Source organism: Triturus cristatus, chromosome 4_2 (assembly GCF_964204655.1).
Source record: "Triturus cristatus chromosome 4_2, aTriCri1.1, whole genome shotgun sequence".
Lineage (NCBI taxonomy): Eukaryota > Metazoa > Chordata > Amphibia > Caudata > Salamandridae > Triturus > Triturus cristatus.
Genome location: NC_140586.1, coordinates 272,239,611 through 272,263,820, shown reverse-complemented (window position 1 = coordinate 272,263,820; position 24,210 = coordinate 272,239,611). Strand labels below are relative to the sequence as shown.

Genomic DNA, 24,210 nt, shown 5'->3' with positions numbered 1-24,210 from the left:
GATCCCTGCGGCACCCCCTGGTTTAAAGGACAGACTCTGGAGCTGAAAAGATGTTGCAGAACCTAGAAAGATCTATTTTCCTGAAAATTCTTCAATCAAATCCACGTGACACCTCTGACCCAGACTTCCCGTAACCTCTTAAGTAGGAGGCTGTGGGACACCATGTCTAACGCGGCACTTAGGTCCAGCAGATTCAAGGCCGTGGTCCTACCTTCATCAGCCGCAGCCCTCAATGCTTCGGCTGCCAGGAGGAGAGCGGACTCCGTACTAAGCATAAGCCCAAAGCCGGACTGGGTATCATGAAGAATCCGCCTCTCTCCCAAAAACCTCAAGAGTTGGTCATTCAGATGTTTCTCTGAAATTTTAGCTACATAGGGAAGTAGAGATATGGGTCCTAAATTTTCAGGAAGAGCAGGGTCCAATGAGGGCTTCTTCAACAGAGGGACCACCATGGCATGTTTCCAATTGCTGGGGACCTGCCCCGTGCTAAAGGACAGGCTCAATAGCGAGGTAAGAACAGGAGCAATGATTTTCTTTCATAGTTGCAAAAAGCTTTGGAGGGGCCGGATCAAAAGGTGACCCAGATTTCACTGCCTCCATCAGCCTGAGGGCCTCGTGTTCCACCAGAGGACAGAGGGCAAACTTATCCTCAGTCCACGGGGCCTCCATACCAGGCACGGGGGCATGCTGTCGTGGTTCACGGCGCTTGCCGCCTCCCCCCCCCCCGCTCACGCGCACACAGACCCGATCGGGAGACTCACTTCCGGCAAGAAGAGCAGTTCATAGGTGCCGAGACGCGTCGGATGCAAGCAGAAGGACTCTCGCTGTGCCGATGCTGAGGGTTTCACCACTACGGAAGAAGACTAGTGGAGGTACTGATCTGACTCTGAGCATTGCGGGGCTCGCATTTTGGTGTTACCGCGCAATAGCGCTTTCTGATGATTTTGATTTTGGTTTTTCCACGCAAAAGCGCTTTCTGATGATTTTGGTTTTACCGCGCAATAGCGCTTTCTGATGATTTTGATTTTGGTTTTGCCACGCAAAAGCGCTTTCTGATGATTTTGGTTTTGCCGCGCAATAGCGCTTTCTGATGATTTTGGTTTTGCAACACAATAGCGTTTTCTGATGATTTTGAATGTACCGCGCAGGAGCGCTTCTGACGATTTTGTGTTTGCCGCGCAGGAGCGCTTATGGTGAATTGAGTCTCCTTTGGTTGTCAGCGCTGGAGCACCATTCCAGGGCTGCTTAGACTTTCGGTTGCGGTACCCTTGTATCGCAGGCGTGCACAAGAGGTACCGGGTGTTTTATTACTTCACGTGTAGGAGCATTTTTCTTTTGGGCACTGAGGAGCGGACATATCAATACCCTGGACAACGTTTCCACTGATCTGCACTACGATGTCCCTTGGTCTACCACGCACTGGTGAGTCTCCATAATCGGGGACCAGGGTATTCTGTGTGTGCAGTACTGGTTGCATCACGAGTGGGAATTTGGGTCCTTACTGACCTGGATCTTTTCCTGTTTCCTAGTTGGTTGCGAGACACCCTACACAGCAACCCATTGTTTTCTTTCTGGCTCCCTTCCCTGTGTCCATCTCATCCCTGCTGGGTTCTACAGTCCACGAGGGTCAGGTGGGTACAGGGGCGGGCGCTCTTGTCGTCTCTGCGGAATCGCTTCGCAAGACCGAGGTAGGTCTTGTGGAGCACATGATAGAATTCGAAGCCCACGTTAATCATTCCACCTAGACGACATGGGCGACCCGGAGGTTACCTTGCAAGACATAGCGGTCATGCTGGCTACCATGCAGGCCGAGAACCTCAGTTTACGCCAAGACATGACCGCCCTGCAGGGCCAGATGGCAGCCGGGGTCACCAGTCCTTGGGGAACTACCCCTAGCCCCCAGGTCAGGCAAGACGGGCTCTTACGACAGCCTACTTTTGTGTTTGGGGGGTCCTCCGCTGCCACCAACCAGAACACGGACGTTCGCATCATAGCCCCCCATCCCATACAGCTGGCTCCACCTGAACGCTTCTACGGTGACAGTACCAAGTATGGCATCTTTATCCACCAATGCCACTTGCATTTCATGGCCAGAAACACGGCCTTTCCCGACGACGCATCCAAAGTAGCCTACATCCTGTCATACATGGGCGGAGATGCAGCTCAATGGTCTATTGCATTGGTAGAACATGACGATCCCATGCTACACCACCTACCAACGTTTAAGGAAGCCATGAGACGTATGTTCACTCGTCACACTTTTGTGCAAGCAGCGGACAACGAGTTGCTCAATCTAAAACAAGGCAACCAGGACCTGCTTCACTACATCACCATGTTCAGCAGGCTTGTGATCGAGTCCCATTGGCCGGAGGATAAGAAGGTATCGGTGTTCTATCGGGGATTGCGCGACGACCTGAAGGACCTCATTTCCCAGTTATCTGAGCCGCCTGACGAAATAGGCCCATTCATCGATCTGGTGGTAAAAATGAATTTCCATCTACAGGAAAGAAGAACCGAAAAGGTAAAAGGCAGTGACTCTCGTTTCTTGTCCTTTGGGGACAAGGGTGCGGACAAGGCCAAAGAGGAGTCCACTCCCCAGGGCGAGGCAACCAAACCCATGCAAATTGGAGGCGTAAGAGGGCCTTTGACAAGTCAAGAAAGAGAACGGAGGAGGAAGCAAAACCAATGCCTATACTGCGGAAAAAGCGGACACTTCGTTCGAGAATGTCTGGTGAAGCCAACCAAACCGCGGGGCAGAAGGCCTTTTGCGTTGCCCATCACCAAAGAGGACAAGACGGGAAACGAGATAACCCAGTAGACAAAGGGATCCGTCCTCTGGGTTCATCGTCTTGCACTGTAGCGATCCCTGCTGTTTTCGACGGCAGTCACCACATGGGGGTGGACGTCTCCTTACAGAATCATGCGGGCAAAACCTGGCAGGTAACCGCTATGCTGGACTCCGGGGCAACAGGCTGTTTTATTGATACCGAATATTCAAGCGCCTTGGGCATGCACCGAGTGTCAAAAGCTCAACCCGAAACCGCCAAGGCTGTCGATGGAACGGACCTTACTTCCGGCCCTATCAGACATCAAACCGAGAACATGAATATGTCCTTTGATAATCACCACGCCGAGTCCATCAGCTTTGACGTCATAGATGCCCCGCAATTCAAGGTGATATTGGGATTGCCATGGTTGGTGAAGCACAATCCTCGCGTTGATTGGGTGTCCCGAATAATACATTTGGACTCAGAACACTGTTGTGGGACCTGTTACGCGGAGGATAACCCCCTGGGAGAGCGTTCCATTCAAGCACGATCACTGCCGTTACACGGTATGGGGATGGTTTCCCAAGCAGCCATACCAGAGGAATACCAGGATCTGGCTGAAGTCTTCGACAAGAAAGGAGCCAACACCTTGCCACCGCATCGGTCGTTCGATTGCCGAATAGACCTGATCCCCGGATCCACGTTGCCATGCAGCAGAATCTATTCTCTCACAGAGAAGGAGAACCTCCACCTTCGGTCCTATTTGGACGAATATCTGGACAACGGTTTTATCCCTCATTCCAGGTCTCCGGTCTCCTCTCCTCTATTTTTTGTATCGAAGAAGGAGGGTGATCTGAGGACCTGTATAGACTTTCGAGCAATGAACGCCATCACCGTGAAGAACCGTTACCCACTACCGTTGATCACCAACCTCCTGGAACAGGTAAAAGACGCCTCAGTATACACCAAGCTTGACCTACGGGGTGCTTATCATCTTGTCAGAGTCCGAAAGGGTGACGAATGGAAGACTGCCTTCCGGACGAAATTCGGCCTGTTCGAGTACCAGGTCATGCCTTTCGGGCTCTGTAATGCTCCCGCAGCGTTCCAATATTTTATCGACGAGGTGTTAAGGGACTACATCGACGTCTTCTGTATTTTCTACATAGACGATATATTGATATTTTCACAGACCATAGCAGAACACGTGCAGCACGTTCGTTCTGTCCTACAACAGCTGGGAAGACATCGTTTGTACGTGAAACTGGAGAAGAGCGTTTTTCACGTCACCTCTGTTGAGTTCCTAGGACACATCATCACTCCAGCAGGCATCCACATGGACAACAAAAAAGTAGAAGCCATCTTATCATGGCCTCCTCCGGAGTCCGTAAAAGGGGTCCAACGGTTCCTAGGTTTTTCCAACTACTACCGTAGATTCATCACAGGGTTCTCTGAAATAGTAGCTCCTATTACCTGTTTGTTCCGCAAAGGAGTGCGTTTTGGTTGGGACCAGGAAGCAGATAACGCCTTCCAAGAACTAAAAAGGCGTTTTACCGTAGCCCCGGTTCTGGTGCACCCTGACACCGAGCAGCCCTTCATTGTGGAGGCGGACGCCTCAAAAAACGCCATAGGGGGGGTACTCTCCCAACGAAGCACCAGCACAGGACAGTTGCATCCGGTGGCCTTTTACTCCAAGAAACTCCAACCAGCGGAACGCAACTACACAGTGTCCGATAGGGAGCTACTCGCTATCAAAACCGCATTCGAAGAATGGCGCCACTTCCTAAAAGACGCTAAACACACTGTAACCATTTACACGGACCACAGGAATCTCCAGTTCCTTCGGTCGGCACGGGCACTCACCGCCCGACAGCTTCGATGGACGCTATTCTTCAATGAATACAACTTTGTGATCACGTTCCGACCTGGGAAGGAAAACGCCAAAGCCGATGCTCTCTCACGACTAGGAGACTCCGACGAGGAGGCCGAAGACACCGAGCCTGTTCCCATACTGTCAGAGACGCACTTCCAGGGCGTAGTAACGTCCTCGGACTTCATGAATCAGGTGAATACCTAGAGGCTCTGACAGAGGGACACAAAGGGGTGACTTGCGTGGAAGGGTTGCTGTATCGGGGAGAAAAGTTATACCTACCCGGGCTGCCCAGTCAGCAACAAGCAGTCCGTCTGTGCCACGATCATGTCCTCTCAGGCCATCCCGGATACCATAAGACACTTGAGCTCCTACGGAGACAGTTTTGGTGGCCAACAATGGTGACTGACACAAGAAACCACGTGACGAACTGTGCCGTTTGTCTCTTGAGTAAGAACAGGTCGGAGCCTCCCGTTGGTCTACTACGTTCCATTCCTGTGCCGCCATCTCCTTGGCACACCATCTCCATGGATTTCGTGGTAGAACTACCAATCACCAAGACGGGGCATACCACGGTTCTCACCATCGTGGATCATCTCACTAAGATGGCGCATTTCGTACCCTTGCTGAAATTGCCCTCTGCTACGGAACTGGCCCTGATCTTCGTGCACGAGGTGGTTCGCCTCCATGGCATTCCATCGGTGGTTATAACGGACCGGGGATCGCAATTCGTGTCCCGATTCTGGAAAGAAGTGTGCAGGATCCTCGAGATGGAAGTACGCTTATCCTCAGCGTACCACCCCCAGACGGACGGTCAAGCCGAAAGGACTAACCACACCATGGAGCAGTACCTCCGTTGTTTGCTGCTGATGGTAGAGAAGGAATGGTCCGAGGTGCTGTAGATGGCGAAGTATGCCTACAACAACAGCAGACATTCGGCCATCGGCATGTCCCCATTCTTTTGTCTTCACGGACGTCACCCTCGCACCTCTGCTTGGGAGGTGCCCCGGAACAGCCGGCTGCCGACGGTACGTGCCTATCATGAGTCCTTACGTGGCCTCTGGCAGCAAGCACGGTTTGAATTGGCCAAGGCAAAAGACACCTACAAGGCGCATGCTGACGCCCATAGACAGAAGGAGCCCCAGTATCGCTTGGGTGACCGGGTGTGGCTGTCTATTCGGCACCTCAACGTGCAGGGGCCCAAGAAACTGTTACCCCGTTTCGTGGGTCCCTTTGTCATTGAGAAGGTGGTCAATCCCGTGGCTATGAAACTCTCTCTTCCTCCGCACATGAAGATTCACCCGGTCTTCCATGTCTCCCTTTTGCAGCCGGTCCGTTCTGGTAGTTCTGTCCCCTCTCCTCCTTCTCCGGTGGTGGTGGAGGACCATGTTGAGTTTGAGGTCAGGGCCATCTTGGGTTCTCGACGTACCAGGGGTAAGCTTTTCTACCTAGTGGACTGGAAGGGGTACGGCCCGGATGAGCGGTCTTGGGAGCCATTGTCCCATGTCCGTCATGCCCCCGTTCTGGTTCGTGCTTTTCATCTGAGTCACCCTTTGAGCCCACGCCCTGCTTCCCCTTTCTGAGGTGCTAGCGACAGGGGGGGGGAACTGTTTTGGGAGGGCGTACTGTCGTGGTTCACGGCGCTTGCCGCCTCCCCCCCCCCGCTCACACAGACCCGATCGGGAGACTCACTTCCGGGTGGAGGTTGAGTCCCGGTCTAGTCGTTTGTCACAGACGTAAGGGCACGGAAGCACTTCCGGGGGAAACGCTTTTAGAGCGCGTTTTCCCGCCGGCTCCGTGCTTCGAATTCCACTGGAAGTCCCCGAGTCAAGAAGAGCAGTTCATAGGTGCCGAGACGCGTCAGATGCAAGCAGAAGGACTCTCGCTGTGCCGATGCTGAGGGTTTCACCACTATGGAAGAAGACTAGTGGAGGTACTGATCTGACTCTGAGCATTGCGGGGCTCGCATTTTGGTGTTACCGCGCAATAGCGCTTTCTGATGATTTTGATTTTGGTTTTGCCACGCAAAAGCGCTTTCTGATGATTTTGGTTTTACCGCGCAATAGCGCTTTCTGATGATTTTGATTTTGGTTTTGCCACGCAAAAGCGCTTTCTGATGATTTTGGTTTTGCCGCGCAATAGCGCTTTCTGATGATTTTGGTTTTGCAACACGATAGCGTTTTCTGATGATTTTGAATGTACCGCGCAGGAGCGCTTCTGACGATTTTGTGTTTGCCGCGCAGGAGCGCTTATGGTGAATTGAGTCTCCTTTGGTTGTCAGCGCTGGAGCACCATTCCAGGGCTGCTTAGACTTTCGGTTGCGGTACCCTTGTATCGCAGGCGCGCACAAGAGGTACCGGGTGTTTTATTACTTCACGTGTAGGAGCATTTTTCTTTTGGGCACTGAGGAGCGGACATATCAATACCCTGGACAACGTTTCCACTGATCTGCACTACGATGTCCCTTGGTCTACCACGCACTGGTGAGTCTCCATAATCGGGGACCAGGGTATTCTGTGTGTGCAGTACTGGTTGCATCACGAGTGGGAATTTGGGTCCTTACTGACCTGGATCTTTTCCTGTTTCCTAGTTGGTTCCGAGACACCCTACACAGCAACCCATTGTTTTCTTTCTGGCTCCCTTCCCTGTGTCCATCTCATCCCTGCTGGGTTCTACAGTCCACGAGGGTCAGGTGGGTACAGGGGCGGGCGCTCTTGTTGTCTCTGCGGAATCGCTTCGCAAGACCGAGGTAGGTCTTGTGGAGCACATGATACATGCCTCCTACTACTTTCTGGAAAGGTGGCATATATCCTATCAATCTTATTAATAAAATAGTCAGCGACCTTCTTACAATAATCCGTAGAGGCAGGGAGTGCAGCTGTCACCCGATCCAAAGAGGATAATTGTTTCACTACCTGAAAGATGGTCTTCGTGGAATTTTTTGCTAGCTCAATTTGCCCTGTGTAGTATTCCCTCCGCACTCTCCTGATCTGGCGATGGTAAAGCTTCAAGGCCTCTAAATATTTCTGTCTATTCTCATCCCAATAGCTCTTCCTCCATTGACACTCAAGATGCTTAAACCTGGATTTCATTTGCGCCAAATCTCCCGAGAACCACTTCGCAGAGGCAGATGTACGCCCACTTTTACATTGTTTTAGTGGTATCAGGGAGTCCACAGCCTCCAACATCCAACTCGATATTGAATTATTAGCTCTCTGGATGTTGTCCCCTACCTCAGGTGGTCTGCCAGCCAGTGCTTCATCAAAGGCATCCTGAGTTAATGCGGCCCATTTCCGGACCAGTGTAGGTTTGGAGCAACTACCCTGCAAGTGGAGGGCCTGACCTGGCGACAGTTAACTAAAAGGCAGTAGGTAGTGGTCTGACCAGGCTACAGGGACTGGCGGTACAGCAACTGTCTCTGTACAATTTGTGAAAATGTTATCTAACGTAAGACCTCTGTTATGTGTGGAAGTATGGACCAATTGGTTCAGGCCCAGAGCCTGAAGGCCTAATAAAAACTCAGCCGATTCTTTACAACTTTTATTTTCTAAATGCAAATTAAAATCCCCCAATAGGAGAAAGTTAGAGTAGCAGAGGGCATGTGGGGGAAGCATTTCCAGGAGTTCATCAATAAAGGTTCTCCCCAGACCAGGAGGTCTATAAATGAGCCCAGAAACCGATCTAGAGCTAGTGATATTCAGACTAAAAAAAGCAGCTTTGCAACTAAAGAGCGAGAGTTTATCCAATTTAAGCTGAAGATCTCTCCTGAAAATCACAGCAATGCCCCCCACCCCGTTCTGGCCAGACCAGAACATGTGAGGTAAATCACCTGGTTCTGATTTACAGTTCCAACAGAGGCTAGAGTAAATGAGTCCTAATTTGAACAGTTTAATAGGGGTCCAAAAAGCATTATGTAAGGACCACAGTCTCGTTTGGGCAACGACCAGACTGATTTTGCATTTGAAAGGGGAGTTCCAAAAAGTAGTCTGGGCAGAAGAGGGGACGGTGCAACCCAATTGAGTTTTGTATAGACTGTTACAGAAGAGTATTGTTTATTTGGGCGAGGAAAAGAATGAAGGGTGAGAGATAAGTGCAGATTTTGGAGTATAAGTGGCCTAATTTGTTAAGGCTTAGAAGTAGTCCTGGCAGGTCAGAGTTGTGAATAACACCCAGTTTACTTAGCTCGACTTTGAATTTTAGCAATAGGCAGAAGTCCAAGTCAGAGAGGATATAAAGAGCTTCAAATTATTTGTGTTTTCCTTGGTTCCTAGGTCTTTGTATTAGTTTGATACCTTTGGTAATTAATACTACCCAGATTATAGTCCAGTCAGTGATTTTGATATGTTTGTAGTGATTTGAACTATGCCCCACAACTCTATTTTACTTTAGAATATCAGAAAGTTACAGACACCACAGTTCTTAAGATGTGCCAGTGTCTTGCCAATTCTCTTCATGTAAGCAAGCCTACAACTTGTGCCCCTAAATGTGAGTCTAAGTACTTCATACTCTCTTTCCATTCAATAAACATTCACACAGTGAAGGACGTCTTTTTAGGTGCATCAGACAGCCCCTGACTGTCAAGGCGAATTACACTATTCTGGCACAGCTCTTAGCACACAACTCCAGTCATATCACACTACTTTATTTTTGATTACAGTGTCACAGAATAAGAGATGGTGTACAAATATGAAACGTGGACGTCTCACGCTCTGTCTGAGGAAATGGCAGACCGTCACATTCATAAAAATATCGTTTTGCATGTGACTCTGAGCAATGACAGCAAATGCATGTTAATGTACACAATCACAAAATTAATAACAAAGTCTCTTCTCAAACCTCCAAGCCAATCCCTTGGTGTCCAACTGGCACCCAGCCTTTTGAGGGACACCACTCACTGGGATTACAACTTTATCCTATTAGCTTAGTCTACATTACACTTTCACCCAGTATGTTTTATTAAAGCTGTTCAAATGCCTCGGTGTCCTCTGTTATCTGGTCAATGACGATGTTGTAATACATATTTTTTCCACAAACTCTAACACAGTACGTTTCTTTCACAAGAATTTCACTTTCACAGAATCAGTGACAGAGGACTTCTAAAGGAGTCACACCCTCACCTCAAGTGTCTTTGAGAATGTCAAAGTTCTAACACACACTGAATCACAACTTTCTGCATACCTCTTAGCAGCTTTTCTTCCATCAACCTATCACGCAGACAGAGATGGTACAATCCTACCAGGGCCAGGGTGTGGGCTTCGATGTCTAGGTTAATTGCAGGCTTATATGAATTCTTTCAGACAGTCATGCTAACTGCATCACTGTTTGCTGTGTAAAGTCTGTCTGTACACCTTTCATTCGCTCATTCACTGATAGTTTTCTAACACATGGCTTATACTATGAATACATGAATAACTATTTACCACTGGTTGATGTTGTTTCATAAGACTAACACACAGTCAACTACAAAGAAACAATTACAGGTCTTTAACCTGTTTAAGCGCATTAAACCACACATATCTCTTCAACTGTATAATTCACCTTACCTTTATTTTAAAATCCTTATATGAATGTTCAAATTTAAGTTCATATTTAATTAGCGATAACCTTTTTTAGGAACTACTACTTGCATTCATTAAATTACTAAAAAACTGTAACTCACTCCCTAGCCATACACAGTGTTGTCATCAGTGATGACATTTCAGATATCATCTGTGAGGGTATTAATGATGTCAAAGAAGATGTCATGAGTGATGTAATTGTGGGATAATTAGCAGTGCATGGCGAGGGTACGGATTATACTTACCTTAGGGCATGAGTTATAGTTACTTGAGATAACTATAGTGAATTTCAGTGACTTTTAGAGTTTAAAACATTACATTGTTACTGATCATTTCACCTAACAATAACGTTACTTTAACGTTTGGTTTATCTTTTTTTTTTTTATTATTTGGAGAGGACTTACAAAATAAGAATTCATACATATTTCATACATAAATTAGCCTTCAGCATCCAATTAGGCAAGAGCTTATAACTCAATTTTTCATATATAATTACATTGTAGAGACAGAAAGCAAAAAAAATTACACAGATAAAGAAAACATGAGAGATATATAAATAAATGATAACAGAAATCTGAAGAATAACATTTCTACACACATCAGTTCCAGCCCATCTCGTGATCTGGAGACCTTTACCACTTATTTCATTTATACACTAGTTTGTCTAATAATCAATTTTTCCAACGGTGCCCAAATGTCTCTACCTCGCTTGCGAGCACCCCGACCATTGCATTTATATAAAGACTTCTCCAGATGATATATAGTCAACAATCGACTAATCCATGCTTGAAATCGAGGAGGATCTGGGTCTTTCCAATAGGTAGCAATAAGAAGTCGTATTACAGCAATAGCGATAAAAACTAATTTGCTGTTGCTATAATCACATTGTATCTTCTCATCACACCCTAACAACATTAATGTTGTAGATATTTTAATAGGGTTCTCTACAGATGTCAGGAACATTTCTATTTGTTTTATTAGTGGGTCTAATCTCACGCATCTATAAAACATATGAATTGTATCTGCAGGTCCTTGATCACACCTAGGACATTTATCGTCCTCTCTTTTCCCCCAGCGATGTAGTTTCTCAGGAGTAAAATAAAGATCATATATTGTATAATAGTGCTGGACTTTTACATTCGTAGCAAGAAATATCTCGTTAGATAAGGCCAGGGAACGATATATATCAATATCCCGGTCTCCTGTTTTCACAGCCCATTTGGCTTCTACCACCTCCAAATCATCCGGAAATGTACCTATTAAAATTCTATATATGTTTTTAATTCTAGTCTGAGACAGAGATGATTTCTATTAGGGCATTCCTTTGCAGAGAGAATCCCTTTTCCTTCATTTTGTTCAAATAACTCGTAAACTGTCTGTATTTAAACAACGTTCTATCCAAAATATATTTCTGCTGAAGCTCCAAAAACGACAATCTTTGTTCAATCAAATAAAGATCCCCCACCCTCAGAATTCCCTTCTCCTCTCAGTGGATAGCCAGCTTATCATACATTGATATAGGAAAAAGGGAGGATCGCCACAATGGAATTTATCTGTTATATATAGGGATATTCATAAGGGCAGTCATCTTTTTCCAAATTTTCCAAATTGCTATAATTATCTTAAATTTAGTTTTTTTATAATAGCTTGGCTCGATTTGCCGGAGAAGCACCCCTCGAGCATTGATTCCCATGGCTAGTTCATATATTGAAGGAAGATTCCCGGCTATAATGTATTGTCTATTTCCTATACCTGGCAAAATTACAAAAGCCATCTGCTTTAAAAAGCATGCATAATAATAATAATACCTAATATTAGGGGCGGACCATCCTCCTCGATATTGTGGCAATGTTAAAAAATTAAAGGATTGCCGTATTTTGGAATATTTCCAGGCAAAACTGCTAAAAATGCTATCTATTTTCTTTAGAAAATGATCCTCGATTTCCACTGGAATAGATCTAAACATATATAGAATTTTAGGAAACATAACCATTTTAAAAATGTTACAACGCCCTATGAGTGACAAATGAAGTCTATCTAATCGTTGGAGATCTTTACTTATCTTAATAATTATCGGTGTTATGCTTATCTTTCATATAGTTTCTATATTGCTAGTGATCTTGATACCTAAATAAGTTACCTCAGTGGATCTTCGAGGGTCACTACACAGGGTTTCAGTATTACATACAATCTGAGTTTTCCCTGTGTTTAGCAGATATCCTGATTTTTGACCATATTCATCAGCCAGTTTCTGGATTTGTTCGATTGCTTTCTCTGGGTCCCCTGTTACTATTGCCAGGTCATCGGCATGAGCGAGTATTTTTGTCTCATGACCGTTACACTTAACCGGGGTGATGATCTGATCTTGGAAAATTTGCTCTATAAAGATGTCAATATATAGAGCAAACAGTATTGGAGAACAGGGGCACCCTGTATCGTCCCCCTTGCAATCTCTATAGAGATTGATTCTTGCCCCATTATATTTAGTCTAGCGTATGGCCGATAGTATATTGCTTGTATAGCTGTTAAAATACCGGGCCCAAAGCCTCTCTGTATCATTGTTGTCCATAAATATTGCCATGCCACCCGATAAAACGCCTTCTCCGCATCCAGGAGGATCATAGCCATCTTCTCGCCAGTTGTCTCTGTAATATCTAATAAGGCTATAGCACGTCTAATATGGTCTGTTGTGCCTCTCGTTGGTATAAAACCATGCTGCCATGGGGAGACAAGATGAGCTATGATCCTCCCTAACCTGGGGGCTAGAATTTTTTAATACAATTTTGCAACGGTATTCATGAGGGATATAGGTCTGTATAAGGCAGGCTTATCAGCAGGTTTTCCCCCTTTTTTTTTAAAACCACGATATCCGCTCTTTGCCAGGACTCAGGCGGGGTCCCACTATACTGTATCCCCAGAAATAGATCTAACAGTATGGGAGCTATTTCTGCTTGGATTACCTTATATCAGTGGTTCCCAAACTGGGGTCCGGGGACCCCCAGGGGTCCGTGACACATTCCCAGGGGGTCCGCAGGCAGCAGTTTTAAAAGCAATGCAAAGTTCCTTGTATAAACAGCAGTTTTGGGGCACCAATAAAAGTGTCAAGATAACTCCGATGATTAATGTACCTGCTGGAGAGAGATGGGGGGTTTGTCCAGTGGCAGCTTTGAGTCATCTTAGGAAGCCCAGATGGTTAATATGCCTGCTGCAAAAAATGTCTACCATGCATTTATAAAATAAGTATTTTGTTTTGTGCATAGCTCAGTCAGTTCCTGCTTTTGCCAGAGACTCTTTCGTTATTATGCAGTTCACAAGTTCCAATCTCATTTAGCACAGTGAGCTATGAACTGACATTAAAGAGCTGCAAGCAAACTGCATGGTACAAGTTAGTAAGTTATGCTTTTTCCCAGTCTTTCATTATCCCGATGCTGCTAAAAAGGTTTGTTTGGGTAGAAATAAATCCTTATTATTAAAGTCAATGCTAACCCCTGTGTTATGTTCTGAATCCTGAGTTTGTGCTCTCCAGACCAAGCACTCTTAAAAAATGCCTACCAGTATGGATGACTTGTGAATACTACACCTTGTAGTCCCCTTTGCCTTATGTAACATTTTCTAGTCACTGATTTACAGACGTATGATTCATTGTCTCTGTATGTGTGTGATGTAAAGTGCTCTGACACCTTACAGTGGTATGAGAGGTGCTATAAAACAAATTAAATACATGTGACAGTGGGGCTATGGAGAGATGAGAGGCACTGTTGAAGGGTAGTAGTGAGGGAATCAATGAAGATTGACAAAAGATTGTTGTATGCTGGTGCATAGTAAGGTAATTATTTCAATTCAATATATGACAAATGTGTTGTAAAATGCACCATTTTCCCCCAAATTATCTTGGGGGAGAGGCCCCCAATGCACCCTTTGTAGTGGTCAGACTCACTCGCTGCACTTGGTGTGCAATGTATGGGGACTAGTCTGACAACATTTGTAAGAGCAGCTTTAAGTTTCCAGTCTAGCCTTGGCAGGAGCAGGAGTCCCGGGCTGTGAAATAAAACCAAACAACGAAAAGTTAGTCGTGAGATGCAGCACCAACCTTCCCATTAGGATTTTTCTATTTTTGCAAATATTTGAATATAAAAATAATAAAATCTTTAGTAATTTAAGTCTAGTCTTTGTTTGATGTGCATACGTGTGTGTTTTATTTTCTTCGAATTACAGTTTTCATGTTTGACATTTAAATCATACAAATTGCCTGGGGGTCCCCGGCTGCCAGTAGTGACTCAATGGGAGTCCTTATGAGTGAAAAGTTTGGGAACCACTGCCTTATATAACTCCAGTGGGATGCTATCTGGGCCTGCTGCCTTCCCTAAAGTCATAGATTGAAGGGCGGAAAGAACCTCTTCCTTAGTTATTTCTTTGTCCAGTTCTTGCCGCATTTCTTCACTGAGCCTTCGTTGATTACCGAGAATATGCTCAGTGTCATTGGCCGGCATAGGATCGATATTACCCTGCTGATATAAATCTTGATAATATTTCTCAAATATTTTAATAATATTCTTTTTTTCTGTATATACTACCCAATCACATCCTTTAATTTCCCATATGTTATTTCTGGCTATCTTCTGCTTGGTCCGTAGAGCAAGTACCTTACCAATGGTCTCACTGTATTCATATCCCTCAGACTTATGTACTTGATAAATAGCTGCCCCCTTCCTGGTATAGTAATTATTTATTTCACCTTTAATAATCGCTATCCTTTGACGTAATACTGTTTCTTCGCCGTCTTGATTCTGTTTAACAACTTCTGTATATTCTTTTTCAAGCTCTCCCAATTTGATTATCAGCATGTTAATTTCCTTCTTTTCTTGTTTTCTAGCTTTTCCCACAAAACTGATAGTCTCTCCCCGAAGACCAGCTTTAAAACTATCCCAAACTACATTGCGTGAAAAACTATATTGATTAATCTCATAATATTCTATAACCCATTTCTTAATATATTAAATATAAACATCGTTAAGTAATAGTGATCTGTCAAACGTCCATTTTGCTTGTGGATGATCTAACTTTGAAAGTATCAAATCCAAAATTAAAGGGTTTTGATCTGAAAATAGTTTGGGTAGTTTTTTTATGTCTACATTTGGAATCAAACAAGATGACACCAAAAAATAATCAAGCCTAAAAAAATTCTTGTGGGGATTTGAATAGTATGTATAACCAGGATCTGCTGGATGTTTCACCCCCCCAAACATCTCCCAGATCATAGCTAATTTGAAAAGCCAAAAGTGCTTGATGTACGTGGGGTTTTCTCCCTTGATACCACACCCCTTCTCATAATGAATGTTTAGGTCCCCGCAGAATATAAACGGGCCCGGTCATGGTGCTGCCTCAACTTCTATATTATTAAAAATCTGTGGGTCATCTGCATTTGACCCATATATTGTACAGACTGTCAATCCCATGGGGAGTTGCGCAATAGCCCATCTCCCTGATTTATATCCCAATGCACGCATGGCTGATCCAAAACGACTTCATGTGAATTGTAGTCCCTCTAATTGTTGATGTTTGTGTAGAGCAAGCTACAAGATTGTATCCTCCTATAGCAAGCATATCACGGTTCCCCCAGGGAATATGTGTCTCGTGTTGACATATTATATCGGGATTTAAACTTCTTAATATTTCCACAACTCTAATACATTTTAGGCTATCGTTAAGGCCACCTACATTGACCGAACAAATAGTAATGTTAGCCATTTAAACTATTTAGTTTCCTCTGCCTCTGCCTTGATTGCCCTTGCCACCTGTAAGCTGTAGTTTCAAATTTCTTTTCTATTATATCCTTTCCAAAAAAAAAAATCACCTCTTTTCCCCCTTTTCCCATGAGCCTTCCACCCTAGACCCTTTCCCCTCCCTTCCCTCACCCACCCACCCTGTAGCTCATACACCCCCCTAGGATTCCCCCATCCACCCTTCCCATATAGAAAGGCATTCAGACTGCTATCAGTCTGATTGTGATGGTTGCTGCTCCCGGACTCAAAAATTAAACTAGCTGGCAATTAGGATAGATAAAGATTTGAAAACATATACTATAAAAGCATAGACCTTACAGCGTAATGTCCAGAAATAAACAAAGAAAAAAAAAGTAATTGAATAGCCTAGAGCTTAATCACTGAATTAATCAATCTGTGGTTTCTCATCCCATTTCTCCAAGTATTCTTTCACTTTAATTTCTGAGGTAAAAAAGCGAACGTGTTCGCCTTTTATTGCTTTTAGATGGACTGGATGTAGTAAGTATGTCTGTCCCCCTCGATCCTGCACTGGTTTTATCATTTCTCGAAGACGCCATCGTCTTTCTACCGTGAAATGGCAGAAATCCGGTTGGACAAAAAAGAAATAATCCCCACCACTGCGTTTTGTTGTTGGTTTCGCTTTGTCATAAATAGCCAGTCTAAGTAAAAAATTGCCAAAATAGACAAGTATGGCACGAGGTTTTGTATCAGGCTTTACAGGCATCTTGAGATTAAAAAGGACACGATGGGCTCTTTGAACTTCCATTTCCCAATTCCATCCCTCCAGGTCTGGGAATGCCTTGGTTAGAATGTCAACCATATACTTCCGAGTGTTTGCCCCTTCCTTTCCCTCCGGCACGCCTAGGACTCATAAATTATTTTGACGTTGTCTGTTTTCATTGTCCTCAAGTTTCCATTGTATATCGATTAGCTGCGCGTCATTTGTCGTAGTGTTTGTTCACGTAGCTGCAACATCATTTTCCAGCGCTTCAGTCCGAGCTTCAAGAGTTGTAAGATGTTCGTTAATAACCACACATGATTTTGCAACTTTTCTGACTGCCCCCTGAATCTTTCGCATTGTATTCTGCGCACGTTTACTGTCCTGGCGCGTTTCTTCCAGATGAGAAAGTATGCATTGAATTACTGTGTCCAGCGTCGGTGGTACAGGAAGGGGTATATTCTCCCCTTTAAGTGATAATGATGCACTTGCATTAAGCAAATCTGCTCCCAAATAGTCCCATCTCAAGCTTTTTTTCTGTGGGCTGGGATGGGTTGTCTTTTTTGCAGCTTTGCGCGTTGTAGCAGTCATATCTCTTTTCCCCGTATCTGAGTTTTCTTCACTAGAGTCCTCAAGGACTCGGAAGCTGAGCCAGATATTGAACAAATGCTATCGGAAAGAGAATAGAAGTCTTGCTTGCTATGATTAGAAGATGTAGCATGTTTATGACCCATGGCCATAGCGATTCCACTGGTGTTAGTAAGAGTAATGGGGTCTGATATGGCATAATTTACTTGAAGTCCTGGCTCTGATATTACATCTGCATCATTAAAAGCTCGTATTTCTGGTTGCAGGCAGGGGGGGGGGTACCTGGTGGGGGGTACCTGGTGGGGGTGGGGGTGGAGGTTGGATATGTAAACTAGATTTACGTGCTTCAATGCTAACACCTGTATTTTCAGTCTGATTTTCATCTAATGCTGGATGATTCAAACCATCCACCTCCCCAGCTCCATCCCTTCTATCCGTGTTGCCCCCCACCTGGTACCGCTCACCTTCTGAATTCTCTTGCTGCTGTACATGCTGTATATGCTTCGACCCTTGTGTTGCTCGTAGCAGGTCCAAAACAGTAGGTTCGGCTGCCGGCTGTATTCCATTCTGGTTTTTCTTTTCGTCCAATTTCAGCTGAGTGCTTATCGCGCTAGAACTTTACTTCTTTTTCCCTGGCTTGAGGTGAAAATCTATAGATGTAGCCGCCTTAGGGGATATGCCAGCGTTTAATCCAGAGCGCGTCTTCCCCTTTGCCCCTGTCACTACAGGAATCTTCGGGGCCATAACTGCAAAACACGCCCGACGGAAATCAGAGCACCATGAGCGATGATCCCTCTCGGCTCCGTCAGATGCCAGAGCCGCCAAACACCCTGAAAGAGCCTTTACCAGCTCTGCACGGCAGAGCACTACTCCACACAGGGCGGGGCCAGGACAAAATCCAAGGTATGAGAACGCCGCATCCATTCCCATCGGCCCGCAGCTTAGTTTGTTTTTCTTTCCTATTCTTCTGTTTTTCCCCGTTTTTTTCTTATAAATAGTTGCTTCCGTCTGTGCTATAAGCACCACATGGCTTATCCATCCTTGCCACTGCAATTCTATCTTTATCGATGATTCATAGTCAGAGAGTAGCGAACGGCCGTATTAGTCAGCCGCCATCTTACCCCTCCGTCCAGTACAGTGCTTTTCACTCTTAACCTTTGGTTTTTCAGTGAATTTCGAGGTCTTTTTAACGTAAAATAATATTTATTTACCATACATAAATCCAACCCCATTTGACCACTGCCTGCGGCCAGGCCCTGTAGCCAATCCCCCTAAAGGCAGCCAACCCTACTCTGTGCATTCCCTTTGGTCGTGCACAGCAGAGGTTGGCCAGAGGGCCTGCAGCCAACCCCCACATGTGGACAAGCCCTGCATGCAGCCAACGCCCTGCTGTTCATGTCCTTTGGCCATGCGTGTTGGGAAGTAGCCAATCCCCCAAAGCTAGCCAACCCCACACTGCACACAGCTTTTGGCCTTGCGAAGCAGGGGGTTGGCCAAGGGGCTTTCTTTATTCTTCAAAGGGTGAGGGGGCAGCGTGGCCACTAAACCCAGATTGATTTCACTCCGATAAGACAGTCTGGGAATTACTTTTGCTTTCATCACCTGAAGTAAGGGGTCTAAGCTCGGTCTCCGAAGGGTGGTGAAGGTGAGCATGAGGCTGGTGCCTTTGCTTTTCAGGGAGAGCAAATGGGATTTAAATGTGCCTTGACCATCCAGATAGATGCCCAGATATTTATACTTGTGCCATGCTGAAGTCAAAGTGTATAGTTCTTTGAGGTTTTGCTTTACATTATTTTGGAACAGTGGTATTACAATTGTCAATTCAGTAGGTATAGGGTCACCTACGTTCAGAAGTGCAGTCGGCTCACCCTATTTATCACTGTGTTATCTCTCATTGCCTGTAAAGCTAAGACATATCCACGGATTAGCCATTTACCTGTGGTGTACTGTGATTAGTTTTTCCAACCTTTACAAAAACTCTACACTCTCAGAATATGCATTTTTGCACCAATTTGGAGTTATACGATTAAAAATTGAATCCATCTCCCTATATTGTCATCAAAGTGGTGAAATCACCCTTTCCGATGAACTCAAATGTGGGGCCCAGCATAGCCTAGCTGGAGGGTTCATGTAATCAGGGTTGTTGGATTACAAGGTGTGTTCATCTAAGTAGAAGTCCATTAGCTGTTTTTAGATGAGCCCTGAAAATATTTGCTTTGTAACTCATACAACAAATGAACATCACGTAAATATGCTAAAGTATCCTCAAAATTAAAACAATTGTATTTCTTTAACATATGGAAGTATGGGCATGATTAATATGTAACATTGTAGACACGGTCGGACTGGAAACCGAAACTGGCCCTGGCAAACAGCTCGACTGGCCCCCGGATGGGGGGTGGTGCTAGTGGAAAGCACCACTTCCGTTTCACCGCTGCCACTTTTGGAACAGGGGGGCCGATATTCCAGCTATGCTTTAGAACCAGCCCCCTGTAACAAAAATGGCCCCCTAGGGGACCAAAACTGCCCACGCCCTTCCGGCCCACAGGGGAAATACCCGGTGACCGCTACGGCCAGTCCGGCCCCTATTATAGCACTGCACAAAAAAAAAGCTTTTTAAAAGTGACCATTTTAACCATGAACCAAATCCACTCACAGGCATACTCTCTGATATTCACCATGCCTGAAATTAAACACACATATATCCATAGAAACACTTATATGTACACATTCAGAAATGCACACATTCCAATGTTAAAAACTTACCTTTGATACCCCCGAGCTGCAGATCCTGCTTGGCTGGTCCTGAAAATAACAGATCTGCACCTCCTGATTCAAAGGCCTGGAAGTTGACACCACAGTTTTCATCTTCATATGCTCGAGCCTCTCTCTGCCTGATCAGGAGCCAGCATAGGGTTGGAGGTTGACCCTCCTTCTCTAACCTGTCTTATGATAGCGCATCTGAGCGTATGATTGACAAGCCCCACTAAAGCTCCATTTGCAGATATGCTGCACAGCCCGAGATTTGTGAAATGTCAGTTATGGAAGAGCCAAGTTGTAACAGCCAACACTCTTGCACGTGCAGAACACCAAGGGGCACGATGGACCCCGCTCTGGTGTTTACATGACATTACATATTTTTGCATGAATACAAACGATCGGTATAGATGGTTTGTTTTCATGTAAAAACTGGAACACTAGGTGTACAATATATTACAGTATTGCTATGCAAGCATAAATTCTGTTATAGTAAAATGGTTGCATTGTACATCTTTTTCACCATTCTTGTAATGCTAATCAAAACATTCTGTTTCCTTCTATTGATTACTGCAGCACATATATTTTACTCAAGAATCACAATGCTTCAATAAATATTGAAAGGTCATGTTGTGTATTTCATGTGTATCTCTTTTGGTAGGCATGAGTTACCAAACTGAGAGGTTCTAGATCTGTTACCATGATTTCCTTAGGGAGTCAGGGTTGTCATGTTCTGAGGTTGCACATCCATTTGTTACTCTGTAAGGTCAGGGGTAGAGACACTGTGAGCTATCAGGATTTAGGTCAACATATCCGGACGGTGTGCGTGGAATGAGTCTCGCACAGTTCTGATGGTTATGTTGTCCAACAAATGCACAGTTTTACTTGGGAAAGTGTAAGCCGCATGACGCAAGAAGAGAATTTAAAAAGTGGCACCCATACGGAATACAGCAATTTCCATTAGTAACACTGTGTGTAAGAATTACTATCACACTTAAGGCGTTCAATGTTTCTATAGAATTTCATATTTCATAAACTAATTTTCTACAATCATTAATTTCAGATGAATATAAAATGGGCATGAATCATTTGTGGATAATGAATTAAAAAAATATACTTACATACCAACCCGAAAATGACCAGAGTGATGAAGATATTAATTAACAGAATGGTGATGTATCTGAAGATCAAAATCATGATCAAAGATAATGCTGAAAAAATAAGGAAAAAAATCACATTAAGTAGGGCTGCTAAGTCACAGAATGAAAACATTTATTTACTTTTATTATTTGTTCTGCCACCACATATCCTGCATCTTTGGCATGCTCCATTAATTTGCTTTTGTGTTTTGATGTACTCGCAAGTTCTCTATTACAACTTATGTGGAGTTTGTAACATCCATACTGTGCCCTTCTACTTAGAAATCAAGAGTGGAATCCCCATAGTGCTTTTATAAAAGTCAAATTTGGACATAACCCTAGAAAGATTGTTAACAACACAAAGAGCCCCCATCCAAAGGACACTCAATGCTCCACCAACTTGTGTCCCCCTTTCATATTTGGCCTGCAGAGCTTTCTTGGGACCCCATTCTAAGAGAAACCATTCTACACTTGTTTTAGCCCACAGAACGCACTGGTAATGCCTTTCTAAGGGCTACTTTTAAGATAGTTCAAGACAGAAGAGGGCATGGTGCACCTCTTATATCAATACTCCGGTGAACACATCTCAGTACTGCAGTACTCCAATCTGATTGCAAGGTGCAGCATTAACCACTCCTCGGTACATCAACACAATAACAAACTTGGTCAGAGCCATTTTCAATGCCTGGACAAAATGGACAATTGGACAATGCTCCACCTTCCAATGGGCCCCTTATAAAGCGATTGAGGCAGTCACATGTTGCGCTGCAATTAAAGTGTGCACAAGAGCATTTTTTTTTTAGGTGAAAGCCTACCAGACTGTTCAACTGTCTGGTTAGATAACGACATCTTGGGGACTTTCGGAAAGCTTCCCTGGGAATGCATGCTACCCATTTTTACCATTGGCGTTGTGGACTCTTAGTCACATTTGCTTGCTTTCTATTTGCTGGCTTTATTTGTTTTAGGTTGTCCAGCTTGAATTTTTCCCTTCCATGGCCCATACCCTATTAACTGTATTCTTCCAACACCACGCTTTTTGTAAACAGGACTTTAAATCTTGTTTTTATCTTGTCACATTTGCTGTGCATTCAGAGACAGAGGTCAAATGTCAGACTTTGTCTTCTGAGGGAGTTTGGTGTTCGCTTTTCTTTCTCAGACATCTAAGTGAGAGGATTTATGTCACAATTGTGCTGGCTACTGGGTGTTTGCCAGAGGAAGGCTGTACAATATTTTTTTCCTAGCACACAACAACATTTATATGTCTGTTAATGAACTGTGCAGATATTTCAGAATATATCAGAATTAGCAAAGCACAAATGAAGCAAATTTTTTGGTAATTCTGAAGTGTATTGGAAATGAATATTTTAATACGGTCAAAACAAAACAGTACGCTAGGTGATGACATTTTCACACATTATCGTTTGTGCAGTGCATACTTTTATTAATAAAACTGTATGTCTGTACAAATGTTATAGTCATTTCAATTGAAGATGTCTGCAAGGCAATGTGCTACCACACCATGCATCCACTCTATGCCACTTCCCTCTAAACCTCTCTATTCTACTATAGACCACTCTATGCCAATGCACACTACCCCACTCAACTATGCACCACTGCAATCTTTGCCACTGCACTGTACACCACTCCAGTCTAGGCCATTCCAGCCTACTCTGCATTACTCCAGTCTATACCACTCCACTCTGCAACACTGCACTCTATGCCAATCCACTCTACACCACTCCAATCTAGTCTGCGCCACTGCACTCTTAGCCACCCTACGCTGCTCCATTCTACCGTGCACCACTCCACTCTACGCCACTTCACTCTACTCAGAAACAATCTACTCTACATCACAGCACTCAGCACCACTGCACTCTGTACCACTCTACTCTACACCACTGCACTCTAGTCTAACCACTGCACTCTAAAGCAATGCACGCTACACACCTTCATTCAAAACTAATGCAATCTACGCCAATCTACTCTGCACCACTGCCCTCTAGGTCACTGTATTCTACTCTGCACCACCATACTCACCCCGCTGTACTCTACACCACTGCACTCTCTGCCAATTTACTCTAGGACACTCTACTAGACCCCACTGCACTCTACAACAGTCTACTCTGCAACACTGTACTCTACGCCACTGCACTGTACTCTGCAACATTTTATTCTGCTGCTGAACTCTATGGCACTCTACTCCGCACCACTGCAGTCTATGCCACTCTATTCTACTCTGCACCACTGTACTGAACTCTATGCCAATGCAATGTATGCCACTACAATTTACGCCATTCTGCATCACTCCACTCTACACCACTGCACTCTACACCAATTCACTCTAATCTACTCTGCACTACTGCCATCTTTGACACTGCACACTAGGACACTGTACTCTATACCACTGCAATCTATGGCACTCTATTCCACTCTGCAGCATGCCACTCCTTCTATGCAAATTCAAACTACACTGCACGACTCCATACAACTGCATATTACACTCTATGCCACTCCATTCTATGCCAATGCAAACTACACTGCACCACTCCACGCCACTGCACACTACATCACTCTAATGTACACTGCAGCACTGTATGCCAATCTACTCTGAACCACTGCACTTTACGCTACGGCACTCTGCTCTGCAACACTCTGCCACTGCACTCTACAGCACTCTACTCTAGACAATTGCAATCCATGTCACTGCACTCTGTGCCACTCTATTCTCCTCTGCACCACTATACTCTATGCCACTGCACTCTACATTATTGCACTCCACCACACTCTACTCTTCTACAATACTGCACTCTCCACCACTGAACTCTACTACGCTACTCTACTCTGTGCCACTGTACCCGACGTCAATCTACTCTGCACCACTGCACTGTATGCCACTATACTCTGCAACACTCTACACCACTGTATTCTATGTCACTGCACTCTACGCCACTCTATTCTATTTTACCCCACTCTATGCTACTCTACTGCACTCTATGCCACTACACTCTACGCCACTCTGCATCTCTCCACTC

At 44.7% G+C, this 24,210-nt stretch overlaps 1 protein-coding gene across 1 annotated transcript in view; it reads right to left on the bottom strand.

The window, feature by feature from the left end:
* SLC44A3 (solute carrier family 44 member 3) overlaps window positions 1-24,210 on the bottom strand; it is a 459,235-nt gene that overhangs the window by 156,753 nt on the left and 278,272 nt on the right. The window contains exon 7 of the mRNA XM_085601492.1: window positions 21,161-21,250. Coding sequence (XP_085457618.1) covers window positions 21,161-21,250 — 90 coding nt within the window. The remainder of the gene's footprint in view (window positions 1-21,160; window positions 21,251-24,210) is intronic.